Source organism: Myodes glareolus, chromosome 10, assembly GCF_982192425.1.
Source record: "Myodes glareolus chromosome 10, mMyoGla1.1, whole genome shotgun sequence".
Lineage (NCBI taxonomy): Eukaryota > Metazoa > Chordata > Mammalia > Rodentia > Cricetidae > Myodes > Myodes glareolus.
This window is the reverse complement of record NC_142035.1, coordinates 86,878,034-86,900,016: the sequence shown is the minus strand read 5'-3', so window position 1 is coordinate 86,900,016 and position 21,983 is coordinate 86,878,034. Positions and strand designations below refer to the sequence as shown.

At 52.2% G+C, this 21,983-nt stretch overlaps 1 protein-coding gene across 1 annotated transcript in view; it reads right to left on the bottom strand.

Moving 5' to 3' along the window:
- The window catches only part of Creb3l1 (cAMP responsive element binding protein 3 like 1), a 43,219-nt gene extending 25,570 nt beyond the window's left edge, over positions 1–17,649 (bottom strand). The window contains 1 exon segment of the mRNA XM_048428413.3: positions 17,153–17,649. Within this exon segment, the coding sequence (XP_048284370.1) occupies positions 17,153–17,254 (102 nt within the window). The 5' untranslated portion in view covers positions 17,255–17,649.
- Positions 17,650–21,983: the final 4,334 nt, after the last annotated feature.

Here is a 21,983-nt window from a genome sequence, read left to right as displayed (position 1 = left end):
CCAGCACTGAGCGGTCCACATTCACAGCAGAACCAGGCCAACCCAGCTGGGGGCGCTTCCTTCCAGTCGAACTCTGTGGGGAGGCCTCTCTCCAAGACTGTGGTGGGGCCCAGGGGAGGGGGTTGCGCAGAGCTGGAAGAGCCGTGAGTCAGCGGCTACAGTATTTCTCCAGCAGCTGCTCTGCAGGCGATAAGGGTTTGCCAAGCCCCTTCCCGGGGGCCTGGGAGAGGAGAGAAGGGGGCGTCCCTGAAGTTTCCAATTTCAGGAAGATGAACAAGAATGACCCCTTTTGAGGATGGCTAAAGGAACGTGCTAAGGGGCCTCAGTTGGCCGTGTGTTGTGAGGCGCCCTCACCCCACCTGCTAGAAACAACAGCCAAAGCTCAGCAGGCTGGAGCTTCCCGAGTGGTGGGAGCCAAGTGGAAGAGGAGGGCGGCCAAGGGGCAAGGAGGGTGGGGTGGAGGACGCTCCACGCTCGGTCTTCCTTGCCCAGGGTTCCTGGAGTGCTGGGTGGATGGTGGTCGTGTCATATCGCACCTAGATTTATCTGCCTCTCCTGGGAGCATTGCTACCAGTAGCTGCTCACTGAATACCTCTTTCTATCTGATGTCTGGCCTCTCGGACATGCAGATCAGCTATGCTTTGAGACAGCAGGAAACTGAGAAAGTTACTGGTCTATGGCCCCTCAACCCATTTTACTACTGAGAAAGCTAAGATCCAGGGAGTGCAAGTCCTTTACCCACAGTCACACAGTGAGCAGTCTCTATTTCGGGCGGGGTTCTTCGCAATTCTAGGATTGCCCTGAGGGGAAGGAGTTCCTCTTGTGTTCTCTCTCAACCCACCTCCCTCCATCCCCGGAAAGCTCTCTCTAGAGACTTCAGACCTCCCCAGCTCTGGCTCTGGTCGCTGTCTCCTGCGATCCAGCCCCCTCCCCGCATCTTGCTCACACAGACACACAAAAAATCAGATTTAGGCTGTCTGATGGAAATTGGGGGTGGAGCTGGGGAAGAAAGGCCAGTGGTGAGGAGTTCATACAGGATCTCACGCCAGCGTTTGATGAGGGCAGTGTTCTGTTAGGGTGGGCAGCCTTCGGGGGTGCCTTTTCATAGAGGCTACGGGGGAAGCCAGAGAAAGAGACATTTCCCTCCTCCTTAAAGACTTTTTCCTACACTTGTGCCAATATCAGCTCCTTCGCCGCCGCCACGAGCAGACGGCGCCGGCTCCACTCTCTGGAAGGAGAGGTCCCCAGCCCTCCGGCTCTCAGGCCGGCACCCCGCCTCCCCGGCTGCTGCGCCTCCCCTTGGCGCCGCAACTCAGCCGCCCACCCTTTAAATTTTAGGGGTGGCTAAGGGTCCAGCTTGCCCGAGTCGCAGTTACGTGGCTAAACTGGTCTATTGGGTCCCGCCCCTCGTAGGAGTCTCGCTTGTTCATTGGTGAGAGAAGAGAAGCTCCTCGCCAATGAGAGGAGACTGCGAGCCACCGCCCGCCTGGCCCGGAGCGCGACTGCGCAGAGCCGGGTTCTAGACAGGGAAGCCTGCCGGGCGGTGTTCAAGTACAGCGTGTTCTTGATATGTGATGCGTCTGAGCTGAGATGGCAATTTCGCGGTATCCGGAGACCCTAATAGTCGTTTGGCCACCCGTGATGAGAGAGAGAGAGAGAGAGAGAGAGAGAGAGAGAGAGAGAGAGAGAGAGAGAGAGAGAGAGAGAGAGAGAGAGAGCAATTCACTTCCAGCTCTTCTCCACCCCATCTTCCAGTAATCTTACCATAGGGTGGCACGGAGGTAACACAAGGTACCAGCCCCTGGTGTGAGAGGGGACGTTCCCAGGATCGTAGAGAATAAACTCTTGCTCTTTTCCGCGACTTTTTCCTTAACCTTTCCATAGGGGTCAGTGCAGACAGGAAATATCTGGGGTTCAGCAACTGACTGGAGTACGGGTGCTGTCACTTGTGCACCCTTCTCCCACACCCCTAGTTCTCTGCCGCTTGCACCCACCCCTGTCCTGGTTTCTGCCCCAACCCCTAGCCCAGACAGGTTCGGTCTGTGCTGGGTGGGGGAGACCTAAATTGGTCCAGACTGAGCTATGGGATGAGGGGTGGGGGAAATCCCCAGCGAACATTCCTTCTGAGAGAGCAAGCTCTGGGAAGAGATGGGAGGAGCATTTGCTCACATTTCCCTCTCTCTAGTCCCTGGGAGGGCTGCAGCAGATGCCTCTCGTCCCCTAACACACTGACCCATGCATTCCCGGACGGTTACTTGCCTAGTGACCACGAGATAATTGCCTCCATTTCAAGCCCAAGGGCCACCACTGTGAGTCACTGCTGTGTCTAGAGTGTGAGTTGGGTGAGGGGGCATATGACTAAGACTGCAGAGAGGGGAAGTGGACTCCTGGGTGCCCAGCGGTCAGCAGATCGCTTTGTCCTTAAGCATCACCACCCAAGCTTTGGGGGCCCTAAAATACTAAGAACTTGTCTTCCAGAGCTAGGCTCTTGGCTGCCTGGCCAAAGGGAACAGACATCAGGCCCAAAGTCAGGAGGCCCAGATGGAAACCTCTCTTCTTGGCTCTGCTCTGAGGCCTAGGCAGGTTAAGGTGGAACGGCCGGGTTTCTACTGGCTACGGTTTGTGTTCCTCCTGAGGAAGGTGTTAAGGGCAGAAGAGAGAGCCAGCGTGTCTTTGTCTAGCCTCTCGGGCCTAGAAGGCTACCACTTCCCCAGAGCTCTCCTGGCAGTGTGGGAGCTATAGGGAGTCTGGTGTTCTAACCACCCTTACTATCAACCTTTCTTCTACAAGACAAGGAAGGAGCGTGCTGAGTTGTTCTGGTTTTCCCTTCTTGAACTATTAACCATATAGCCTAAGTCCAAATGAACAAGAATGCTTCTGTGAGTGCATGTGTACATGTGTGTACACCTGCACACAAGGGCAGACCTTCCACCCAGGGAATCCCCATTTCTCTGACATGACACACAGAGAGACACAGACCCCCGCCCCACAACTGATACATTGAGGTCTGTCTTACACGGTCTATCATATGTGCTGCCACCCGCACCCCAGATTTCATAGCTGTACACTCTCAGGCAGTATAAGAAGCTTAGGGGACATTTATCAGATGGGATCAGATGGACAGCAAGTCAAAGGGCTGGGGATGTGACTCACAGATAGAGCATTTAAGTATGCATGAGGCCCTTGGCTCAATCCCCAGTACCACAAAACCACCAAAGATCAGGTGTGGAGTACATGCCTTTAATCCCAGCACTTGGGAGGCAGAGACAGGTGGATCTCTGTGAGTTTGGGGTAGCTGGGGTTACATAGGGAGACCTAGCTCAAAAACCAAACAAACAAAACCACAACACAAGAAATACACACATGTGAAGTCATCCCATACAGGCTCACATATACTCATGACCATGTGCAACATCTCATATGCTCCCAGGCCTAAACACACTAACCCATGGCCTGAGAGGACTGAATCATGGCAACCCAAGCAGAAGAAGATTTGGGAGTCCTCGCCTTGTTTGAGGCTGGGACAGTGACAGCTGGGACTGGAGGAGTGACTGCGTGCAGACCAGAGCTTTGTTTTTGTGCCAGTGATGGAGAGTAACCCTGGCCACAGGTCCTTCAGGTTCACAGTCAACCCCCTGCCATCTGACAAGGTAGCACTTTGCTGTGGCCCAACTCTGAGGCAGTGCCAGGCACTGTCTGGGCAGGAGGAAACCACGGCAGTGAGGGACACTGCCCAAGGCCCAGATTAGCTGTGACTGGCACCACTGAGGATGGCAGCTCATGGTCTGGCTTCTGGAGAGGCTGGTCCATATGCATTAGCCAGAGGATGCCTTCAGGACAGCTCAGGACACTGAAAACCAAGTGCCAGCTGGCACCGGGGACCTCTGGAGAATAAAGGCAAGCAGTCACCCTCATTATCCATCACACACGCATTCATCCAGCCTTACTGAACTCTTAATATGTTAAACCCTGCAGACTGAGAGATGAACAAGCTGGCTTACTTCCCAATCTAGAAAGACTTTCTACCATCGTGTGACTACCCTTGTATGAAGGTAGGTCCATATTTGGAAATGTGATCATTTTCTAGAGTTGTGATCTCCTAAACCCTAAAACAACTATGTCATCCCCCTGTTCAGTACCCATCCTTAACCCCAAGGAGTAGACTCTAAATTCCACAGGGTAGCAGGAACGATCCATTCATGTTGCATCTCACTAGCTATGGCTAATCCTTTCCCCCACCCTCTTTTCAGACCAAATCTTCCTCTGAAGCCCAGGATGCCCTCAAACTTGTGATCCCCCTGTCTTGCCTCCCAAGTGCTGGGATTATAGGCATTGGGAGCTGTGGACTCAGTTCTTTCAGATGTACCTTGCATGCTCAGGTAGAACCCAGATGTTTGGAGACTTGCCGAGTGGGTGAATGTGTCAATGAGCTAATGGACTGAGGCCCCTTCCTCTGCAGCAGAGCATCCAGGAATGGGTGTCCTGCATCCTGCATCCTGCTCTGCTGCCAGCCCACTCCTGCTCCAGGCAGAGTCGTGTCTGCCCCAGCCCCCCCCCCCCCCCCCCCCCCGCCGGCCAGGACTTCCTCCTTGCAACCCTCCCTAGGGGGATGGGAGTGGGGGAGGGCTACACTCATTTTTTTCCCATGTTGTCTGGTCTAAGGCCTTTTTGTGTTTAAGCTATTACAGACCAGTTATATAGGGTGCACGGACCCCCCACTCGGTGCTGGAGAGGTAGGTTCCCAGCTGCAGGTCAGGTCTATGAATATAGATGGGGCCTGTTGGTCAGCCAGCTGGATCTGCTCTTCTTGGGTCCTGACCAGCTGGAAGATCCTCTGGCTGGAGCCTAGCACTTGGCTCTGGCTGAATTCTCCTGGCCTCGTCCCCTCCTCAGCACAGTTACTCTTCAGCTTCTGGCTTCCTCAAGGTCCAGCCTGTCTGAGTTGTCCTCAGATTTTATTTTTGGAACAAGTGACATTTTCTCTCCTTATGTCCTCCCTCCCTTCTGGGAAGGTGTGGGACCCTTGGGTTCCCCTGGGGATCAGGCTATGGCTTCAGTGTCAAGGTTCTGGACCTCTCTAGGCCTCCTAACCCAGCAGATGTGCCCGAGCCAGCTGCCCTGCCTTCTTTCCCCACCCAGTGTGTGACTAATGCCTACCCTTGTCCTTCTTGAAGAGCACTGCTCTAGCCAAAAAATCATAATTTGAAGCGCCATAAGGCCCACCTCCTATTATTGTGGGGGTGATATAGCTCAGGGGTTATAAACAGGGAGATAGACAGACCTTATCTGCTATGTGCTGTGTAGCCTATACCAGGTTCTTAGCCTCTCTAGCCTAGGCCTCAGCTGTGAAGCAGGGGTGCTTCTATCGACAGTACCAGGTTGCTAGGAGAAGTAAAGGAGAAAACATTTGTAAAGCGCTGTCAACAGTGCAGGGCATTCAGAAGGTGCTCCCTCAATGGAGTCATGGCAGGCGAAGGAAACGGAGGGCAGGGTGGAGTAGATTTGCTCAGGGACACACAGCCCAAGGAAGCCACTGTGCAGCACGACACATCTCTCTCATTTTCCCCCCAAGGAGAAGGGAGGGACTGACAGGAGCCCTAGTCAGATGAACAAGCCCTAGGCCTTCCATGGTGGCCCCTAGCACCCTAGTCAGGCCTTCTCTTTCCTCTATTGCCTCAGGGAACTTCCTTGCTTTCTGAGTGCTGGGACTCAGGGGCCTGGAACTCAGTCCCATGGACTCCAGTCCAGTAGGACTCTGTGAGCAGGGGTGGGTGGGGACTGCTGGGTCCTGCCTGACTCTAGAGTAGAGAAACTGGAGCAACGCTCGGGCCAGCTGGGGTTCTTCCAGCTCAGCCAGATGTCTCAGGAATGTGCTGAGCTGGGAACTACCTCTCAGCTTCCCTCACCACCCCCACCCCTTACCCTGCATCTGCTTGCTGGGGCTAGGCCCCACCCCCTGCCCTTTCTCATCCTTTTCTGGGGAGCCTGGCTTCCCTCTGATCCCCTCACCACAGCCCAGCCCACCAGTTTTCTGCAGGAGTTGTCAAAGGCAAGGGTTATTTTCTTTGCAGACCCCCGTGGATTGGCTGACCTTGTGGGCACCCAGGCTGTCTAGGAGGGGGGAGTTCTGAGTGGATACAGCATGCCAGACCCCAAATGTGGAACTGATTTGCAGTGCTGGAGAGAAAGGGGTGAAGGCAGAGGTAGGGCTGGGCGTCCTCTCTGGAGACGATCTCTGGGCATCTTGTCCCAGCTGAGGGCTGGGAGAGCCAATGGGATGGTGTGCCAGACTGGGCCTGGCTCAAGAATGGGATACAGATTCTTCCAGTCCCCCTCCCCTGGGCTTCACAGGGACATGCTTTGTCTAACATTGGAGAGGTTTTAGGTATTGGATAGGACAGGGGAACACCATTAGAGTCCTGAGTGACAAGTGACAGGGCACGGCTTGGGAGAGACCCCAGCACTAAAGGGAGCTAGCTGGCTAACCCCCTGCAAGGGTGGAGCTGTCTTGGGTCCTGGTGTTGTGATGAAAGGGCCAAAGGAACTAGGGACTGGTAGTCCTGCTCCAGGGGGAGAGTCACATCAGGTCACGGGGTTGGGATGGGGTGTGATTACTGGAGAGGTGAAGGACCCAACTCATCGCTGCCTCATGCTGTCCTGGGCTTGGGAAAAGCCCACTGCTCTGCCCCCTCGAGGAAAATCGCCAATCATTCAGACCGGCTGATAGCTGTGATACCCTAATGGTATCAAAGTTGCCTTGTCCAGGCCAGAACTATCGCTGGCTCCCTGCATCCTGCTGAAACACAGGAACCAACAAACTGGCAGCTCCCTAGCAGGGTATCAAAGGTCAAAGACAATGGATCCCACAGAAGATGTAGCCCGTTTTCTCCTCTCTCAAGCTAGTAAGATTGTCACTTCCTTTGCTTATGGCTGGAATGTCTTTTTATCTTCTCATTCCCACTCCTCCCATCCTCTCAGACCCAACCTACATGCGGCTTCCTCCAGGAAACCTGCCTGGGTCATTTAGTGCCAAGAATTCTCTTTCGGCTGTGCTACCATAGCATGAGACGGCTGGCTGATGCCATGCCTTGAACTCCGCGCATGACACGAGTCAAGGCTCCTTCTAATGGGAGCCCTGAGCATGGCACCAGGTGGAATTCCTCATGGTACAGTGGACAGTAGTAATGAGGAACATGTATGTGCCAGGAACATGTATGTGCCAGCCTGCTCTGCTCCTTTGCCTTCAGGGTCTCACTTAAGCTTCAGGAAATAAAGTAGACACCAAGGCACACACAGAGAGAAACATTTCCCAGCTTCATACTGCTTGTGGTGGACCAAGTCACATTTGAACTCAGCCCTGCCTCCGGAGCGTGTTCCATGACATCACTGGCTGCTGATAGAATGGAGGGAGGGTTCCCGCTATCCCTGCATACCCCTGTATGCAGCTAGTACAGGCTGGGTGTAAAACATGGGCCCCAGCTCCAGGCATGGAGTCTCCACCAGGGCTCCAGCTTTGTCCTTCCCTGGCTATGAATGTCCTGATACCTAGAGACATAGAGCTCTAGGGGCTGGGAAGTTTTGGGGCTTAACACAAAGGAAAGGCCTTCTATCCAGGTCTGGTATTGCAGACCTCCTGTAATCCTAATTATGCAGGAGGCTGAGGCAGCAGGATCACAAGTTCAAGGCCTGCCTGAACTGTAGAGTGAGTTCAAGCCAGCCTGAACTTAGAGAGACCTTGTCTTAAAATTTTAAAAGGAAAGAAGAGGTTCAATGATATGGCTGAATGTAGAGCGCTTGTCTAGCACAAGGAAGACCCTGGGTTCAGTCCTTAGTACATAAAAAAAAAAAGTTGCCAGACTGTGGTGGCACAATTGGGTGGTGGTAGCACACACCTTTAATCCCAACATTCGGGACGTAGAGGCAGGAGGATCTCTGTAGGATCGAGGCTGGCCTGGTCTACAGAGTGACCCATGGCAGCGCCAAGTGCTACAACATCTTTCTTTTCAAACAATGACAGCATCAGTGAAAGCAGCAGTGTTCAGCCCTAGGCTCTGTGCTACCTCCTCTTCAAGTATTCCTAGCTGAGGGCCAGGAAGACGGCTGAGCTGGTAAGGATGCTGTTGCCAAGCCTTACAGCTAAAGTTGGATCCTTGGACTCCACATGGTACAAAGAGGGAACGGAAACCAACCCTTTGTAGATCTTCACATGTACCCCATAGCATGCACACACATACTGGGGCAGGGGGAGAAGGGAGAAAGAGGAGAGAGAGGGGAGGGAGAGAGAGAGTGGGGAGAGAGAGAAAGAGGACAGAGAGGGGAGAAAGGAGGGAGAAAGAGGAAAGAGAGAGGGAGAGAAGAGAGAGAAAGAGGAGAGAGAGAGGAGAGAGAGGAGAGAGAGAGGGAGAGAGAGGAAAAAGAGGGGAGAGAGAAGGGGAGAAAAGGGGAGAGAGAGAAGAGAGAAAAAGGAGAGAGGAGAGAGAAGAGAGAGAGGAAGAGAAAGGAGAGGGGGAGGGAGTTTTTATTGAGTTCTTGTGAGAACCCTACTTTTGAGCATCTTCCTGACTTTGGGCAGGAAGAAAAGAAGTCTGAATGAGTCAGGAACCTGTCCTGGCATCTGAGGACAGCCAAGGCTGTCCCTAGAGATAGTAGTGCTGACGCTGACCCTGGATGGTCACTCCACCCTCTCTTTAGGCATAGTCCAGCTGCCCAGGGCCTGCCCAGCTCTCTGCCACCTGATTTTGGACCTGCTGTTTATATAGATTGGGCCTCATCTCCAGCCCAGGGCTGTTGGGGTTTGAATCTTCTGTCCAAATGAATAGGTTTGACAGTTCTGCTTGCTTCTTACCCAAACTCATGCAGTTTTGGAGACCAAGATATCCAGAGTACGGTCTGTTTCTAAAGGTGGCTGGTGGGTTCCCAGATAGCAATTTTTATTATACTATAGAGTTCACAGATAGTTAAATACTTATATTCTAATATTTCACATTCGAAAAAGTCATCTAGGGGCCGGGAGATGGCTCAGTGGATAAAACACTTGCTGTCCAAGCATGAAGACCAGAGCTGAGATCCCTCACTTTCACATTCACAGAACAGGCAGGCAGGCAGGCACTCTGGCCAGCCTGTAATACCAGCATTCCAGAGATGAAGACAAACTCGCTAGCTAGTCTAGGTGGACTGGTAAACTCTGAGTTTAGTAAAAGACCCTGCCTTAGTAACTAAAGTGGAGAAGGTTGAGGAAGACACTCCATGTCAACATTTGATCTCTACATGCACATGTGTACATACATGCCCATACCTGTGTGCTCATTCAAATGTGAACATGGATACTTACAGGAGTGTAGTGTGCACACACTCAGCAAAGGCCATCATGACAAAGTGATAAGCTGAGGTGAGATATAGAATTAATACTCGAATGCATCATAAATGATGAATAAAAATATATTAAAAAGAAGGCTCGTTAAAACTGGGAGTTTCCCGATGTTTCCCCTCATTGCCCATCTACCTGCTTGCCCTCCCACGGCTGCCCACTCAGCCTGCTTTGCACTGATTCTCCTCCCACCCCCACTCATTCATTCCCTCTCCTCTCTATCTTCTCCTTATCCACTTCCCATCCCCCGTCCATCTGTCCGTCCATCCTTCCACCCATTCTTCTCCCCACTCATCCATCTGTCAACCTACAGTGTAAATAAATAAATATCTTCTGAGCACGGCAGGTGTAACTAGAGAATAGCCAAAATTAAGGAAGTGACCCTCTGCCTTCAGGAGCATTCGTCTAGTTTAGTAACAAGGAAGCCAAGTCCAGAAAGGGAAAAGGCTTTGCCTAAGATCACACGGTAAATTGAGAAATGAGGGGACTGAAGGGTGAGGATGGCTCAGGCAGAACAGAACCCACAGGAGCAGGCTGAGCGTGACTTTCTTCTGGTTGAGCCCTGAGAACCAGTTGCTGCCTGAGAACCAACTCCCGGCTCTCCAGGAGGGCCTTCAGGGCCTGCCTCATGTCTCTGTTGCTTTCATTTTTGCTATCCTTTCGGAAGGGGAGGAGGGAGTGGCTGCTGCTGTCCAGCTGTTGCATTGGACTCACATCCCTGCTCAGATGTGTCAGCCTCTTTGTGAAGGGTGAAATGGTTTCTGGGCCAACAGCCAAGGACTAAGGAAGCATCATTGAGTGCTCTGTCCCTGGAGACCCGGGGGAGAAGCAGACTGAGCCTGGCAACAGGGAAATCCACTCACAACACAAAGTCAAGTTAACCTCATTGATGATATGGTGTGTCCAGTTCTAGCGAATCAGGACTTTGCAAGAAAACCAATACTCCCGATTTACTTCTTTTGCCAGTCAAGGTTCTGGGCTGTGTTCTGCTCCTCCCAGCTTCTGAACCAGATGTTCCAACCTTTCCTTTTTTCCTGCTCCTGGCCCAAGGTCCTGCCACTGACTGTGGCTTCACTGGGTCTGCTCAAGGGGGTTGCACAGACTTCTAGTCAAAGCAATGCTCATAGTCTTGACTCTACTCCACCCAAATCTTCCTCCTCCATCATGCCCCCCTGGAGTCCTGACACTTCCAGAAGAACAGCCTGTTCTTCAACATCTGGAACTGGTTTCTTGAGAGAGATTCAAGGGCAAGCCAGGTCCCTGAGAGAGATGCTCCAGGAGGCCCCGGGTACAAGGATTGTAGGAGGTACATAAATGGAGGGGGAGAGGACACAACGTGTGAGGTGTCCTCTATGGGTCCTCTAGAGAACAAAGGTGCAAGTTCCCCAGAGGATTATGGAGCATCACCCAGCATGGACATTAGGAGAGGGGACGAGCTGTGTCTCTAAAACTCCAGGTATCCATGGTGCTCTACGGATGACAGCTAGGGAGAATGTAGGGAGGACCCTTTGGATACATAGGAATGTCTAAATTAGAACAACAGCACATACAAGGGGCTAGCTAGTCTCCAGCTATTCCTCTCTGTCCTCAGATTCTCTGGAGAGTCTAAGTTGCCTCTCTAAGTCTCTCTTTCTTGTCTGCACAAAGGATGGAGATGCTGATGGGATGCTCAGGCTAGAGAAGACAGCTGTGTTGCCAGCTGAAATGCTTCTCAATAGCATCTTCACCACCAGGGGTGGAAGACATTGGGTAGGCATGCAAGGTTACCTTGGAGAAACCTTGCAGAACCTTTAACTTGTTCCAAAGCTCTTACAAGGGTCTGCTCCATTATGGTGTCAACCAGTGTCCATGTGTAGGACGCAAGTGAAGTCCTGGGTGAATGTGTATTGTGTATGGCCATGTCAAGGACTCAAATGCCTCAGCCCCATGGGAGTGGCAAAGCCTTCCTTCCCCAGGCAAGTCTCAGATGGCAAAGTCTTCCTCGGGTAGGAGTACGAACGTGAAAAGTGAGTGCAGAAAATGTCCACCATAGCTTACTCTACCTAGCTGTTTACAGACTGAAGACTGACTCCCTACAAGATTAGCTAAGTCTGCCTCCTTGTCCAGCTGTATGTAATAACCCCGCCTCCTTGTCCGGCTGTATGTAATAACCCCGCCTCCTTGCCCGGCTGTATGTAATAACCCCGCCTCCTTGTTCTGCTGTATGTAATAACCCCGCCTCCTTGTTCAGCTGTGTATAATAACCCCGCCTCCTTGTTCGGCTGTATGTAATAACCCCGCCTCCTTGTTCAGCTGTATGTAATAACCCCGCCTCCTTGTCCAGCTGTATGTAATAACCCGCCTCCTTGTTCAACTGTATGTAATAACCCCGCCTCCTTGTTCGGCTGTGTATAATAACCCCACCTCCTTGTTCAGCTGTATGTAATAACCCCGCCTCCTTGTCCAGCTGTATGTAATAACCCCGCCTCCTTGTTCGGCTGTGTATAATAACCCCACCTCCTTGTTCAGCTGTATGTAATAACCCCGCCTCCTTGTCCAGCTGTATGTAATAACCCGCCTCCTTGTTCAACTGTATGTAATAACCCCGCCTCCTTGTCCAGCTGTGTATAATAACCCCACCTCCTTGTTCAGCTGTATGTAATAACCTCGCCTCCTTGTTCAGCTGTATGTAATACTCTGCTTCCCTGTTCAACTGTATATAATAAACATGCTGAAGGGTACCACAGCTTCTCACAGAGAGCCAGTCCATCCAATCCCAGCTTTTCTGTGTCCATGTAGTATCATTCCTTCACTGGCCCACTTAGATCAATACGGGGAGGCACGCAGAACATGGCATCTCTACTACCTATTTCCCCATTTCTCAGGGAGCCGGAGACCTGGGTGGGTCTACAATGTGCCTTTCCAGTACCAATTCATTGAAAGAACAGGCATGTATATTAGTGAATAAGAAAAAGAATGCCCGGTAGACACAGGGAGGCTTGGGGGTGGGTGAGGCTTCTGTGGACATCCCCACCACACTCGGACTGGCCAGGGCAGGACCCCGAGGCTCCAGGGCCCCTTCTGGAATTTCCTGCATACCTCGTGAATACTCAGGTCTGGTTTGCTCTCACTGATTTTAACAGCTTTCCTTTCCTTTGAAGGAATTTTCTCTACAAATACAATAAATTCTCTACTACAGCAAAGTCCTGTGTAGTATGAAGAAACTTGTGCTTCTGCCTCACGTTCAGGCTCCAGCTCAAGTAAAATGGGCAGATCTCTGTCTGTGGGGGCTGGCTCAGCAACAGGACCCGTCTCTTGTGGGGCGCTCTGTTTGATGTATGGTCTTTACTCTTTTGCTGTTCGTGACAGGTCTACCCACTAGAAACAGATCACTTTTCATTGACAATACAGACACATAACTCCATATTTTACATAATTTGGAAATAGTAGGTTGACTATTGCATTATTGTAGAATTTTACTATCGAAAGTGCCTCTTTTGCGTCACAATATTATGCTAGGTTTATGGCAATGTGTAAAATATGGTCTCTGTTTTTATGGAGCTTTTTCATGGAGGAAATTCATAAAAAGTCAATAAAATATCTGCAAACTGGGATCCAGGCCGTAAAGAAGCCAAAGGAAGGACAGGGGCCTCAGGCATCTGAGCTGAGAGTAGGGAGCTGGGTGGAAGGACTTGGAGCAGAGCATTTCAGAGTGTAGGACTAGCATGTGCCAAGGCCTGCCGCGGCAGTGCAAAGGTGACTGAGTGAGGGCTAAGGGACCCAGAAAAACCTGAAAAAGAAGAAACAGGATAACCCAGGCTCTAGAGCCAGAGATTCAAATTCCCTACAGATCAGCTAACTCTAGACAGTCTTAGACTATGGCCTGCAGGGGCCTTGGGAAGAGTATGCAATGGCTCAAAGTAACGACTATTCTTTGGAAACCATGGTGATGCTCTCTCTAAAGCCCAGAGACAATGTGGGCTGCAGGACTCTGAAGGCTGGGAACAGGTGAGTTTAGCATCCTATACTTTTCTTCCTGTAATATATAGCATCTAGGGAGCTGAGAAGAAGATCAGTAAAGTCCTTACCACACAAGCATGAGGACCTGAGTTCGACCCCCAGAACCCATGTGAAAAGGTAGGTCCAATGGTGCACACTTTTAAACACAGTGCTGGGGAGGTGGGGACAGGCTAGCCTAATCAGTGAGCTACGGGCCAGTGAAAGAAAGATGGTGTTTCCGAGGAGACAGTCTTCTCACCTCCACACACCCGAGTACACACCTGCACACCCCACCACACACAAAACACACACACACACATTTAAAAAAAATGGTGTCTGACCTGGACCTCTTTCATTCATTCATTCATTCATGCAGCTGCCAATGGTTGAACCACACCCTGTACGGATCAAGGAGACAGATGTCCCTCCAGCTCTCAAGAGCTGGTTTCCTCAGAAGTGGGGGAGGGTAGAAAACAAAAACAAGCAAACTCTGGACTCCAAATTCAGTGTTTTGGTGGAGTGTTTGGGGAGCTCTGCTGAGATTTTGGTTTTCCAATGAATTTTTCTTTATTTATTCTTTTCTGATGGGTTCCACTCTTAGGCCACAGTACCTTGGCCCTTCTTGTTGGTCGGAATTAACACACACACACACACGTGCACGCACGTGCACACACGCAAGGAACACACACGTGCACAGGCACACACACAGGCACATACACGCACAGGCACACACACACACACATGCACAGGCACACACACGCACACACATGCACACACACGCACAGGCACACACACGCACCACACACACATACACACACACACACACACACACACACACACACGCTCTATGGATCCTGCAGAAAGCCCACCCACACAGGCACACACACACACACACACACACACACACATACTTCTCTAATCTCCCAAACCCTCCACAGGCTGGGGGTGGGGCCTCTTGACTTTCCCCTTTAGCATCGGTGCAGAAGTCAGGTCGGGGATCTGGGGAGCAGTGAGCAGCTTTACCTCCTTCCCAAGCTCCTCCTCTGGGCTTGTCCTGGGGTCCCCTCATCCTCACACCTGGCTTTCTCAGCTGCTGAGAGGTACATGGGTGTGTTGAACAAATATCCTTACAACTTCCTGCTGCTCCCCTCTGAGACAACAGAACCCCCCCTTCCTGCTACCCCTCTTCCTCCTCCTCACCCTTCCCAGCTGGGGTTTCTCTGGAATTCTGAGTCAGTTCCCTGGAGAGAAACCAGAGAGATCCCTGTAAGGGACACGACAGAGACCCTCTCTCTTCCACCTCTCCCACCTCTGTTATCTGTGTGCACGCACAGGGCTGATGACCACAGGGTGCAAATGCTCAAGGAGCTGGGGAAGACACAGAGGCTGGCGGAGGAAAAGCCCTGCACCTCTGGGAGGAAGGACAGTTGCTGTGTTCTAAGGGGGGCTCTAGAGTGGCAGAGGCAGCACCACAGTACCCGGAGGAGGGTCTCAGAGGCCATGCAGACACCCAGCCACCTGCAGGCTTGCCTGCTAGACTGCATGTTCTGCTCCTCTAGCAGAGGGGCAGGGTCTCAGCTGCAGGCAGGAGGAGCTAGCTTTCTCTTTTCGCTTTAGTGCGGAGGAGGCACACAGGGTCCCCTCGCAGCTTTAAGGCCTCACAATGGGGTTTTAAGGACAGTGAAAACACAGCTTTCCGTCTTCCAGATAGACGCATCCCTCCCATCCTCATCCCCAGAACCCTCTCTCATCCTCCTGCAGAGAGTGAGGAGGGAGTTGGGGTGTGCTTTGGTAAGGAACTTAGGCAGGGAAACAGAAGAACCAGAGAAGGTCATACAGCAGCTCCCGCCTCCCCTGCCCAGTGCCTGGAAGATGTCAGCTGCAGCCCCTAACTTGCCCGGGCCTTAAGTTGCATTCACCTTCTCACCAAATCCTTACAACAGGGCTGCTGGCAAAGATGTTCTCCTGTTACAGATAAGAAAATCAGGGCTCTGAGAAAATAAGTCACAGGGCCGAACCACCTCACTAGCTGAGGCAGAATCATAGCCAGCTCCAGAATTTCCCAGTTCCCAGCCAGGGGAGGGCCTCTGTCCTCTTAGGAACTGCTTCCCCAGACCTATCTGACCCTGGACCAGATGAGGGCAGGAGGGCCCCAGCTGGGTTTTCCCTCCGGTGCCCCACTGCCTATCAGGGCTTCTTTCCTGCATTGGAGCAGGTCCCGGAAGAGCAGCTGCAGAGGGGTTGGCTGTGGGTTTCATTGAGAAGAAAGCCCAGCTCAGCGGCCCCAGCTGTGTGAAGTCTGCAGGGCTGCCCTGTGCTCTTAGACTTCGGGGAGCCTTCAACAAGCTGCTTTCCCTCTAGGCAGAACCTTTTACCTGTGCCAAGAGAGCTATATGAAACCTCCAAAACTCTGTTGCTTAACTCCTGGGAAACATCTAGGAACCTTGGAAAGCATTGATCCAGCTTTTCCCCATTATAGATCAAGAAATAGAGCGGTGGCTCATGCTCACAGGGGAAGCAAAGGCAGGATGAGGCCACTGCTGCTAATACAGAACATCTCTCCTAGTTCCCTTGATCTGAAGTGGGAGACTAAGATTTGAACAACCTTGCTCCGACAGCAAGCCCTCCAGAGGGATATTGCTTGAGTAAGGCCTAGAAGTCCTGACACCTTTGCCTTGCCCACTGATGACGACATTAGTCAAGCTGCTTGGGAGACTCTAGCAAAGTGCAGGGCACCTAAATCCTTCAAGGATTTGCCCTTTGCTTGCTGAAGTTTTTGTTAGCGTAGGAGGTAGGTGTGAACAGGTGGGGACCCCCGTGTGCTTGGCCTTCTGGGGAGTGTGGGTGGAGGGGCGTACAACTATGGTTCATTCCGAGGTGTTGGAGGGTTCCCATATGATTCTCCAATCAGCCCTCATTTCTTTAGGATGGGACTTACTCGCCCCTCTCCCCAAGACCTGCCCCTCCCCATCAAGTCTCTAGGGCTGAGCTCTAGTGAACGAGAGGAAGGAAAGAAGAAGGAGGGGAAAGGAACTTCACAGCCCGCGGCAGTCATGAAGCCACAGGGAGAGACAAGTTCAGCAGAAGCACAGGGAACTAAGGGACAGGAAGCACAGTGGCCGAGAGTCTCCTGAAACGTCACCCGGTGCTACCCTGACCCACTACCCTCAGTTCTCTTCCAGGGAGGTCCTGAGCCTGATTTCATGGGGAGGTCAGGGCAGTGTTCCTCAGTTTCTGGATCTGGTGTGGTATCTGGGTCTGGCTCCGATCCCCTAAAAGCTTCGGGCCTCTGGCCTGAGAAAGCGCCACTGTGCGCCCCCAAGCGGAGATACAGCCTCAGAACCACCGAGGCCCTATAGAAGGAGCAGGAAAGGGCTCCTCCACTCTGCGCCCAATCTGGTCCCTGAACCCTGGGGTGGGTGGAAGGGGGGATGGAAGACTATGGCAGGGTGGCGCGCGCGGGGAGGGGGGTGAGGATTGGTGTCTCTTGAGTTTATGTCCGAGGTTCGTGTGGCTCCGACACCTACATGTCCCCTTCCCGTAGAAGCCAGAGGCCAACGTGTGCTCTGATTGAGTCCTCAGAAGTGGCGTGGGGCGCTAGCTGCGAGCCTACACTCTAGGTTCCTGGTCTGAGAGGGAGTCCAGGGACCTAGTGCCCATCTTAAAGTCCTATGCACGTGTCCGTCCAGGAGACTCTGAGACGAGCCTCCTCCTTGGTTCTTACTGATCTTTGCGGGGTTCTAAGGCACGCCGCGGAGAGGGGTGAGAGTTGTGTGCAAAGGGGAACCGAGACCCTCTCGTTCTTACCGCATTGTTGAGGAAATCCGACTCGTTCAGGTCTCCCAAGTCCAGGAAGCTGGATCCCGGGAACAGCCTGTCGGCCGGGAAGGGTTCCAAGACGGCGTCCATCGCGCCGGGTTCCAGGAGACCCCCCTTCGGGCTGCGCTTCCCTCACTCCAGGGCGGCGGCGATCCCCGCACAGAGCTGCGGCTGGGCCGGGCAAACAGCCCGGGGGGCAGGTCCCGGCGAGCCCCGGGGGAGGAGCGGCGGGGGTGGCGCGGGTTGGGGGCGCTGGGGGACCTTAAGGCAGCAGCGCCGAACGCACCGTGGGCATTCAGCCGACTCCTCCTCCAGCTCCTCCCGGGGCGCAGCTGGCTTCCATGGGGACCCCGGGGGTGGGGCCGATGCTGGAGGAGCCCCCCGGGCCGGGTGGGAACCGGGGGTGGGGGAGCTCAATGCTCCCCCGAGACTAGATGGGTGCCGGATCTCTCTGGGTCTCGTCCTAGGCACGGCTTCTGTCACTTTCCCGGGTCTGAAACCTGGAACCCTGGGCTGGTTAGCCCAGCTGGCCCGGGTGCCACGCCCCCACATCAATATTCACGATAACTCAATATTAATGAGTGGGGGCGTGGCTGGGGCGTCGGCTCCCCTCTTTTAAAGAGACATGTTTCAGTTCGGCTTTCTTGGAAGGCTCATCTTTCTGAATGCTCAAATAATGTGATGAAGGCAAAACTCTTCTGGAAATTGTAAGTTTCGTGAAACCTGGGCGACTTGTGAAGGCTTTACCAGCCACGGTTCCGTTACCTGAAGACCGACTAGGAAGCCAAGCTTTTCCTCTTCTTTTTCCTTCTCCTGCTCTTCCTTCTCTTCCTCCTTTTTTCTTTTTGAAATAGAATCTCTCTATATAGCCCTGACTGGTCTGGAAAACTCTGTGTAGACGTTGGCCTTGAACTTATAGAGATCCCCTATGTTGTGCATTGCCATGCTGCGCTTTTTCCAGTTTGGTGTTAAACCTTGAACTAAACCAAAGTCAGTAAACTGTCAAACTGTCATCCCTGGGGCTGGAGAACTGAGTTTCCTGTTCTTCCACAGGGCTCACGTTCCATTCCCAGGGCTCACAAAATATCTTCCCACAATGAGGATTTCTCTCTCTTTCTCTCTCTCTCTCTCTCTCTCTCTCTCTCTCTCTCTCTCTCTCTCACACACACACACACACACACACACACACTTCTTTCTTTTGGGGGGTGCCGGATCTCATGTATCCCCACCTGGGATTATTCATTAACATGGACCACCACACCCAGGTTTTTTTTTTGTTTTTTTTTTTTTACTTTTGTTGGTTGGTTTGGTTTGTATTTTGAGACAAGGTTTCTTTGTGTGTGGTTCTGGCTGTCTTGGAACTCATTCTGTAGACCCTACTGGCCTTGAACTCAGAGATCCACCTGCTTCTGTAGAGGTTAAAGGTGTGCACCACCAGCGCCCAGTAACACATAACACACCCAATTTTACATAGTGCGGGGAAATTACATCTGGGACCTTCTGCCTCCCTACCACCTGAGCCACGTCTCAATTCCCAACTTGTAGCTTCTTTATTCTTCATCACCAGGCCCTCACCTTCCATGTTTCCTAACCCAGGAAGCCTTCCTCGAAGCCCAGATGGAAGCAGTAAGCACCCCTGTACACACGCAGGCACGCATTGCATCCTCCACACAGCCCTATTTGCCCACGTGACTGGGACCCTGCAGCACTCCCAAACCCCTCAAACCAACAGGAAAGCCAGCTGTCCTGCAGGCTGAGGGGCTGCCTGAACAGTGAGCAATGAGTGGAGCCCCCTCCTCTCATCCACCATGAAGCCTCTAGATTTCTTCAGTGCCGATGTTGGAGAATGTGGGAGTCTGGTGAGCCAAAGTGCCATCCAGTCACCTGATACGCGGGCCCCTTGGTCGCTTTACTTGAGTAGCCTGCTGCTTCGACAACTTAATCTCTTAAAAGGGCTGATAAACAATCTTTCAGCACCTGAATAGGGAAAATAGCTCAGAAAGGCACTCCCTTGAGGGCTGGGTCCACTGTTTCCTGCCCAGAGTCCTGCCTGGGATTACATGTGTCCTCCTTGCTTGAGTGTTTAGCTCAGCACCTAAAAGGCCTTTAAGAAACAGAGGTATCTTCACGGCTCAGCCATAGTTACTGGTGAAAGTCACCGACTGAGACCAAAGCTGTTTGCTAGCCGAGAACTGGGAAGCAGGCAAATGGCTTTCCTAGGCTCCCATCTCATGGCCCAGATGACATAGTTTAGGACAGTGAAGTTATGACCTAGTCTATCCCGTGACTGTTGGCTCCAAGGCGTCCTCCAGAGTCTGCTCCCGAGAAGCTGGCGTCTGAGCCTATGTTCTAGGGTCTTGTTCACCAGCGACGCCATCCTGGAAAGTTAGGTTGAACACAAAAGAAATCAGTTCTACCCACAGTGGTGGACAAGAGTTAAGTGGGGTCATGGGTCAACTGAGGATTATTAAAGCAGAGTGACTGACCCTTTTCAGGAAACGGGGAGTGGTCCCTGTGTGGGTAGACAGAACTGTCTCTCATGGGTGAGTCTGTGGCAACAGGTGTCTGGAGTCCTGGCTCCTAAGCCAGAATCCCTGTGGGCTCCCAGGAGGGGCAGAAGTGTCCCTTTGCCTGAGGTTGGCTGGAAATCGTGACAGTGTTCCCCCCAGCCTGCTCTGTAATTAGGGACATAGGTACCATTTAAGTGATTGGGGAAGATTATATAGTTTAGATAAGTAGGATTAAAGCGCCCTGTCTCTCCTTATTCTTATCCAGGTGAACACCCCAGGAAACCACTGAAAACAATCCTGGGGAGGCTTTCTGGTTCCGGTACCTCCTGTGGAGTCCGAGAAGTAAGATCTCCCAAGGGAAATCCTAGAGGCACAGCTGGGAAGGAAGTTAGAAGACCAGGGAGCAGAGTCTGGTACAAAGGATGGGCTTAGTGTCCTGGAGTGCACGGGATGGCAGAGTCGGCAGAAGTAAGGGGGCCTGGCTGTTCACACATCCTACAGGTGAAACTGAGGACCTGTCAGTAACACCTGAGAGCCATGACTGTGTGGGTGAGGAGGGTCTCTCTGAGCGGTGAAAACTGCAAGCCGAATCTTGAATTTAGGTCATTCAGGGCCAAAATGAAGGAAAAATATTCCAGGCAGTGGGAAAAGGGTGCAGCAGAGAAAGGAAGGCTTGATGGGGTGGAGGCAGGCAGGGGGATAGGATTGATGAATGTGGAGCCCCATGTTGGACCAAACCCCTTCTGCTCATTACATTGCCACAGGGACTCTGGTCTGTGAAAACCCTCGTAAGGATCATGACTGCAAGATCAGCCCTTTCCTCCCTAACTCCACTCCGAGAGGGTGTTCAGAAACACATCTCTTCTATCCAGGGTGGACCTAGCCTGTGAGTGCTAGGTGAGCTCTTCACCCCTGAGCTCAGCTCCTCCCTGACACACATGGCTGCTGCTCTGTGGCAGTGGTTGCTCCAGCTGTGAAGCAAAGGAAAGGCCTCCTGCATAATGATATCTCTACACAGCTGGTGGCAGTGACGCACAGGAGGAAAAGGGCAAAGATGAGCCTCCCATCTGTCCCGGACACTGAAGGTCAGGTGGAGAGTGAGGCTCTTCCAGACGTCAGTGTGTGTGGTGACACTACCCTTCACTGCGTCTCAGGTTCTACCTGTGTAAGATGGGGGACGAAGCCCTGATACCTCCTAAGGTCTTCCAATTGGGGCTCTGGGAACCCAGACTGTGAAGCCAAGCCTGTCCCTCAGATGGCTAGGTACTCTGGCTTTCTAGACTCCTACCAGGAGCTACCTGGAGGGTGGAAAGCAGGTGTTTGCTCGAGGCTGGCAGGCCTTGGGTGGCGGTGAGAAGGTCACCCAAAGTAAACCTGCCTTGTTTGCCTGGATCGTAAAGGAAAAACGTTTTGGCACACTTAAGCAGGAACTTCTGGGGAATGAAAACATATTCATCCTGGAGATTAGGCTGACTTCCGGGGTGCAGATGGGGACCCTTTGTTCTCTGTGGCTCCCCAGAATGGATTGCATGACTGTTCTTCCTCTACCCCCTATTGAGGCTTGAACTGGAGCTTTGGAGTGGCACTCTGCCAGGAAGGGAGGGTGGCTTCTAACCCTAGGTGTCATTCATCTTAGCATGCCCTTCTCCACTCCCTCAGCCTGTGTCCTGCTCTCTCTCCATCTCAATCTACCCTTTCCCCTAACATTTGCTGAGGGCTTGCTCTGTGCCAGGTACTAAGTATATTAGCTGTGTTATTTGGTTTAATTCTTGAGACAACCTTGTAAGACGAGTTCTGGGGTTTTCTGATTCTGACTTACCTGTTTCTTTGCACACGTTAACACCTCTGAAGTCAAGTGTGTCTGATGACGTAACTTTGGTGGGTGGAAGACTCCCCTGGTAATGTATTAAAGATAATGGCATTTCATAACACTGATGCCACCTTAGATTCAGGGAAACAAGATATTGTCACCATGCCTAGTGTGTAGATGAGGAAAGCAAGCCCCAGGGAGTTTATTTTCCTTCTTTTCTAGGTCACTGGGGCCTAGGGCCATGACTGGCTTGCCCAGCCTCAAGAGACAGAGCTAGAACTGTCAGCCTGTGGCCCTTACACTCATCCCAGAACTACTGCATTGCCCCTGGGGAAAGGCATGGAAGCTGAGAGGAGCAGAGGAGAGCCTTCTAGCATCTTGGGCAACCAGTGAGTCACAGGTTACTGTGAAGTAGAGAATGACCTTAAAGATAGATAGATTTCCTTCCCCTCTTTTTAAGTCTCTCAAGACTGAAGGTCTTTAAAGGGGAAGAAAATCT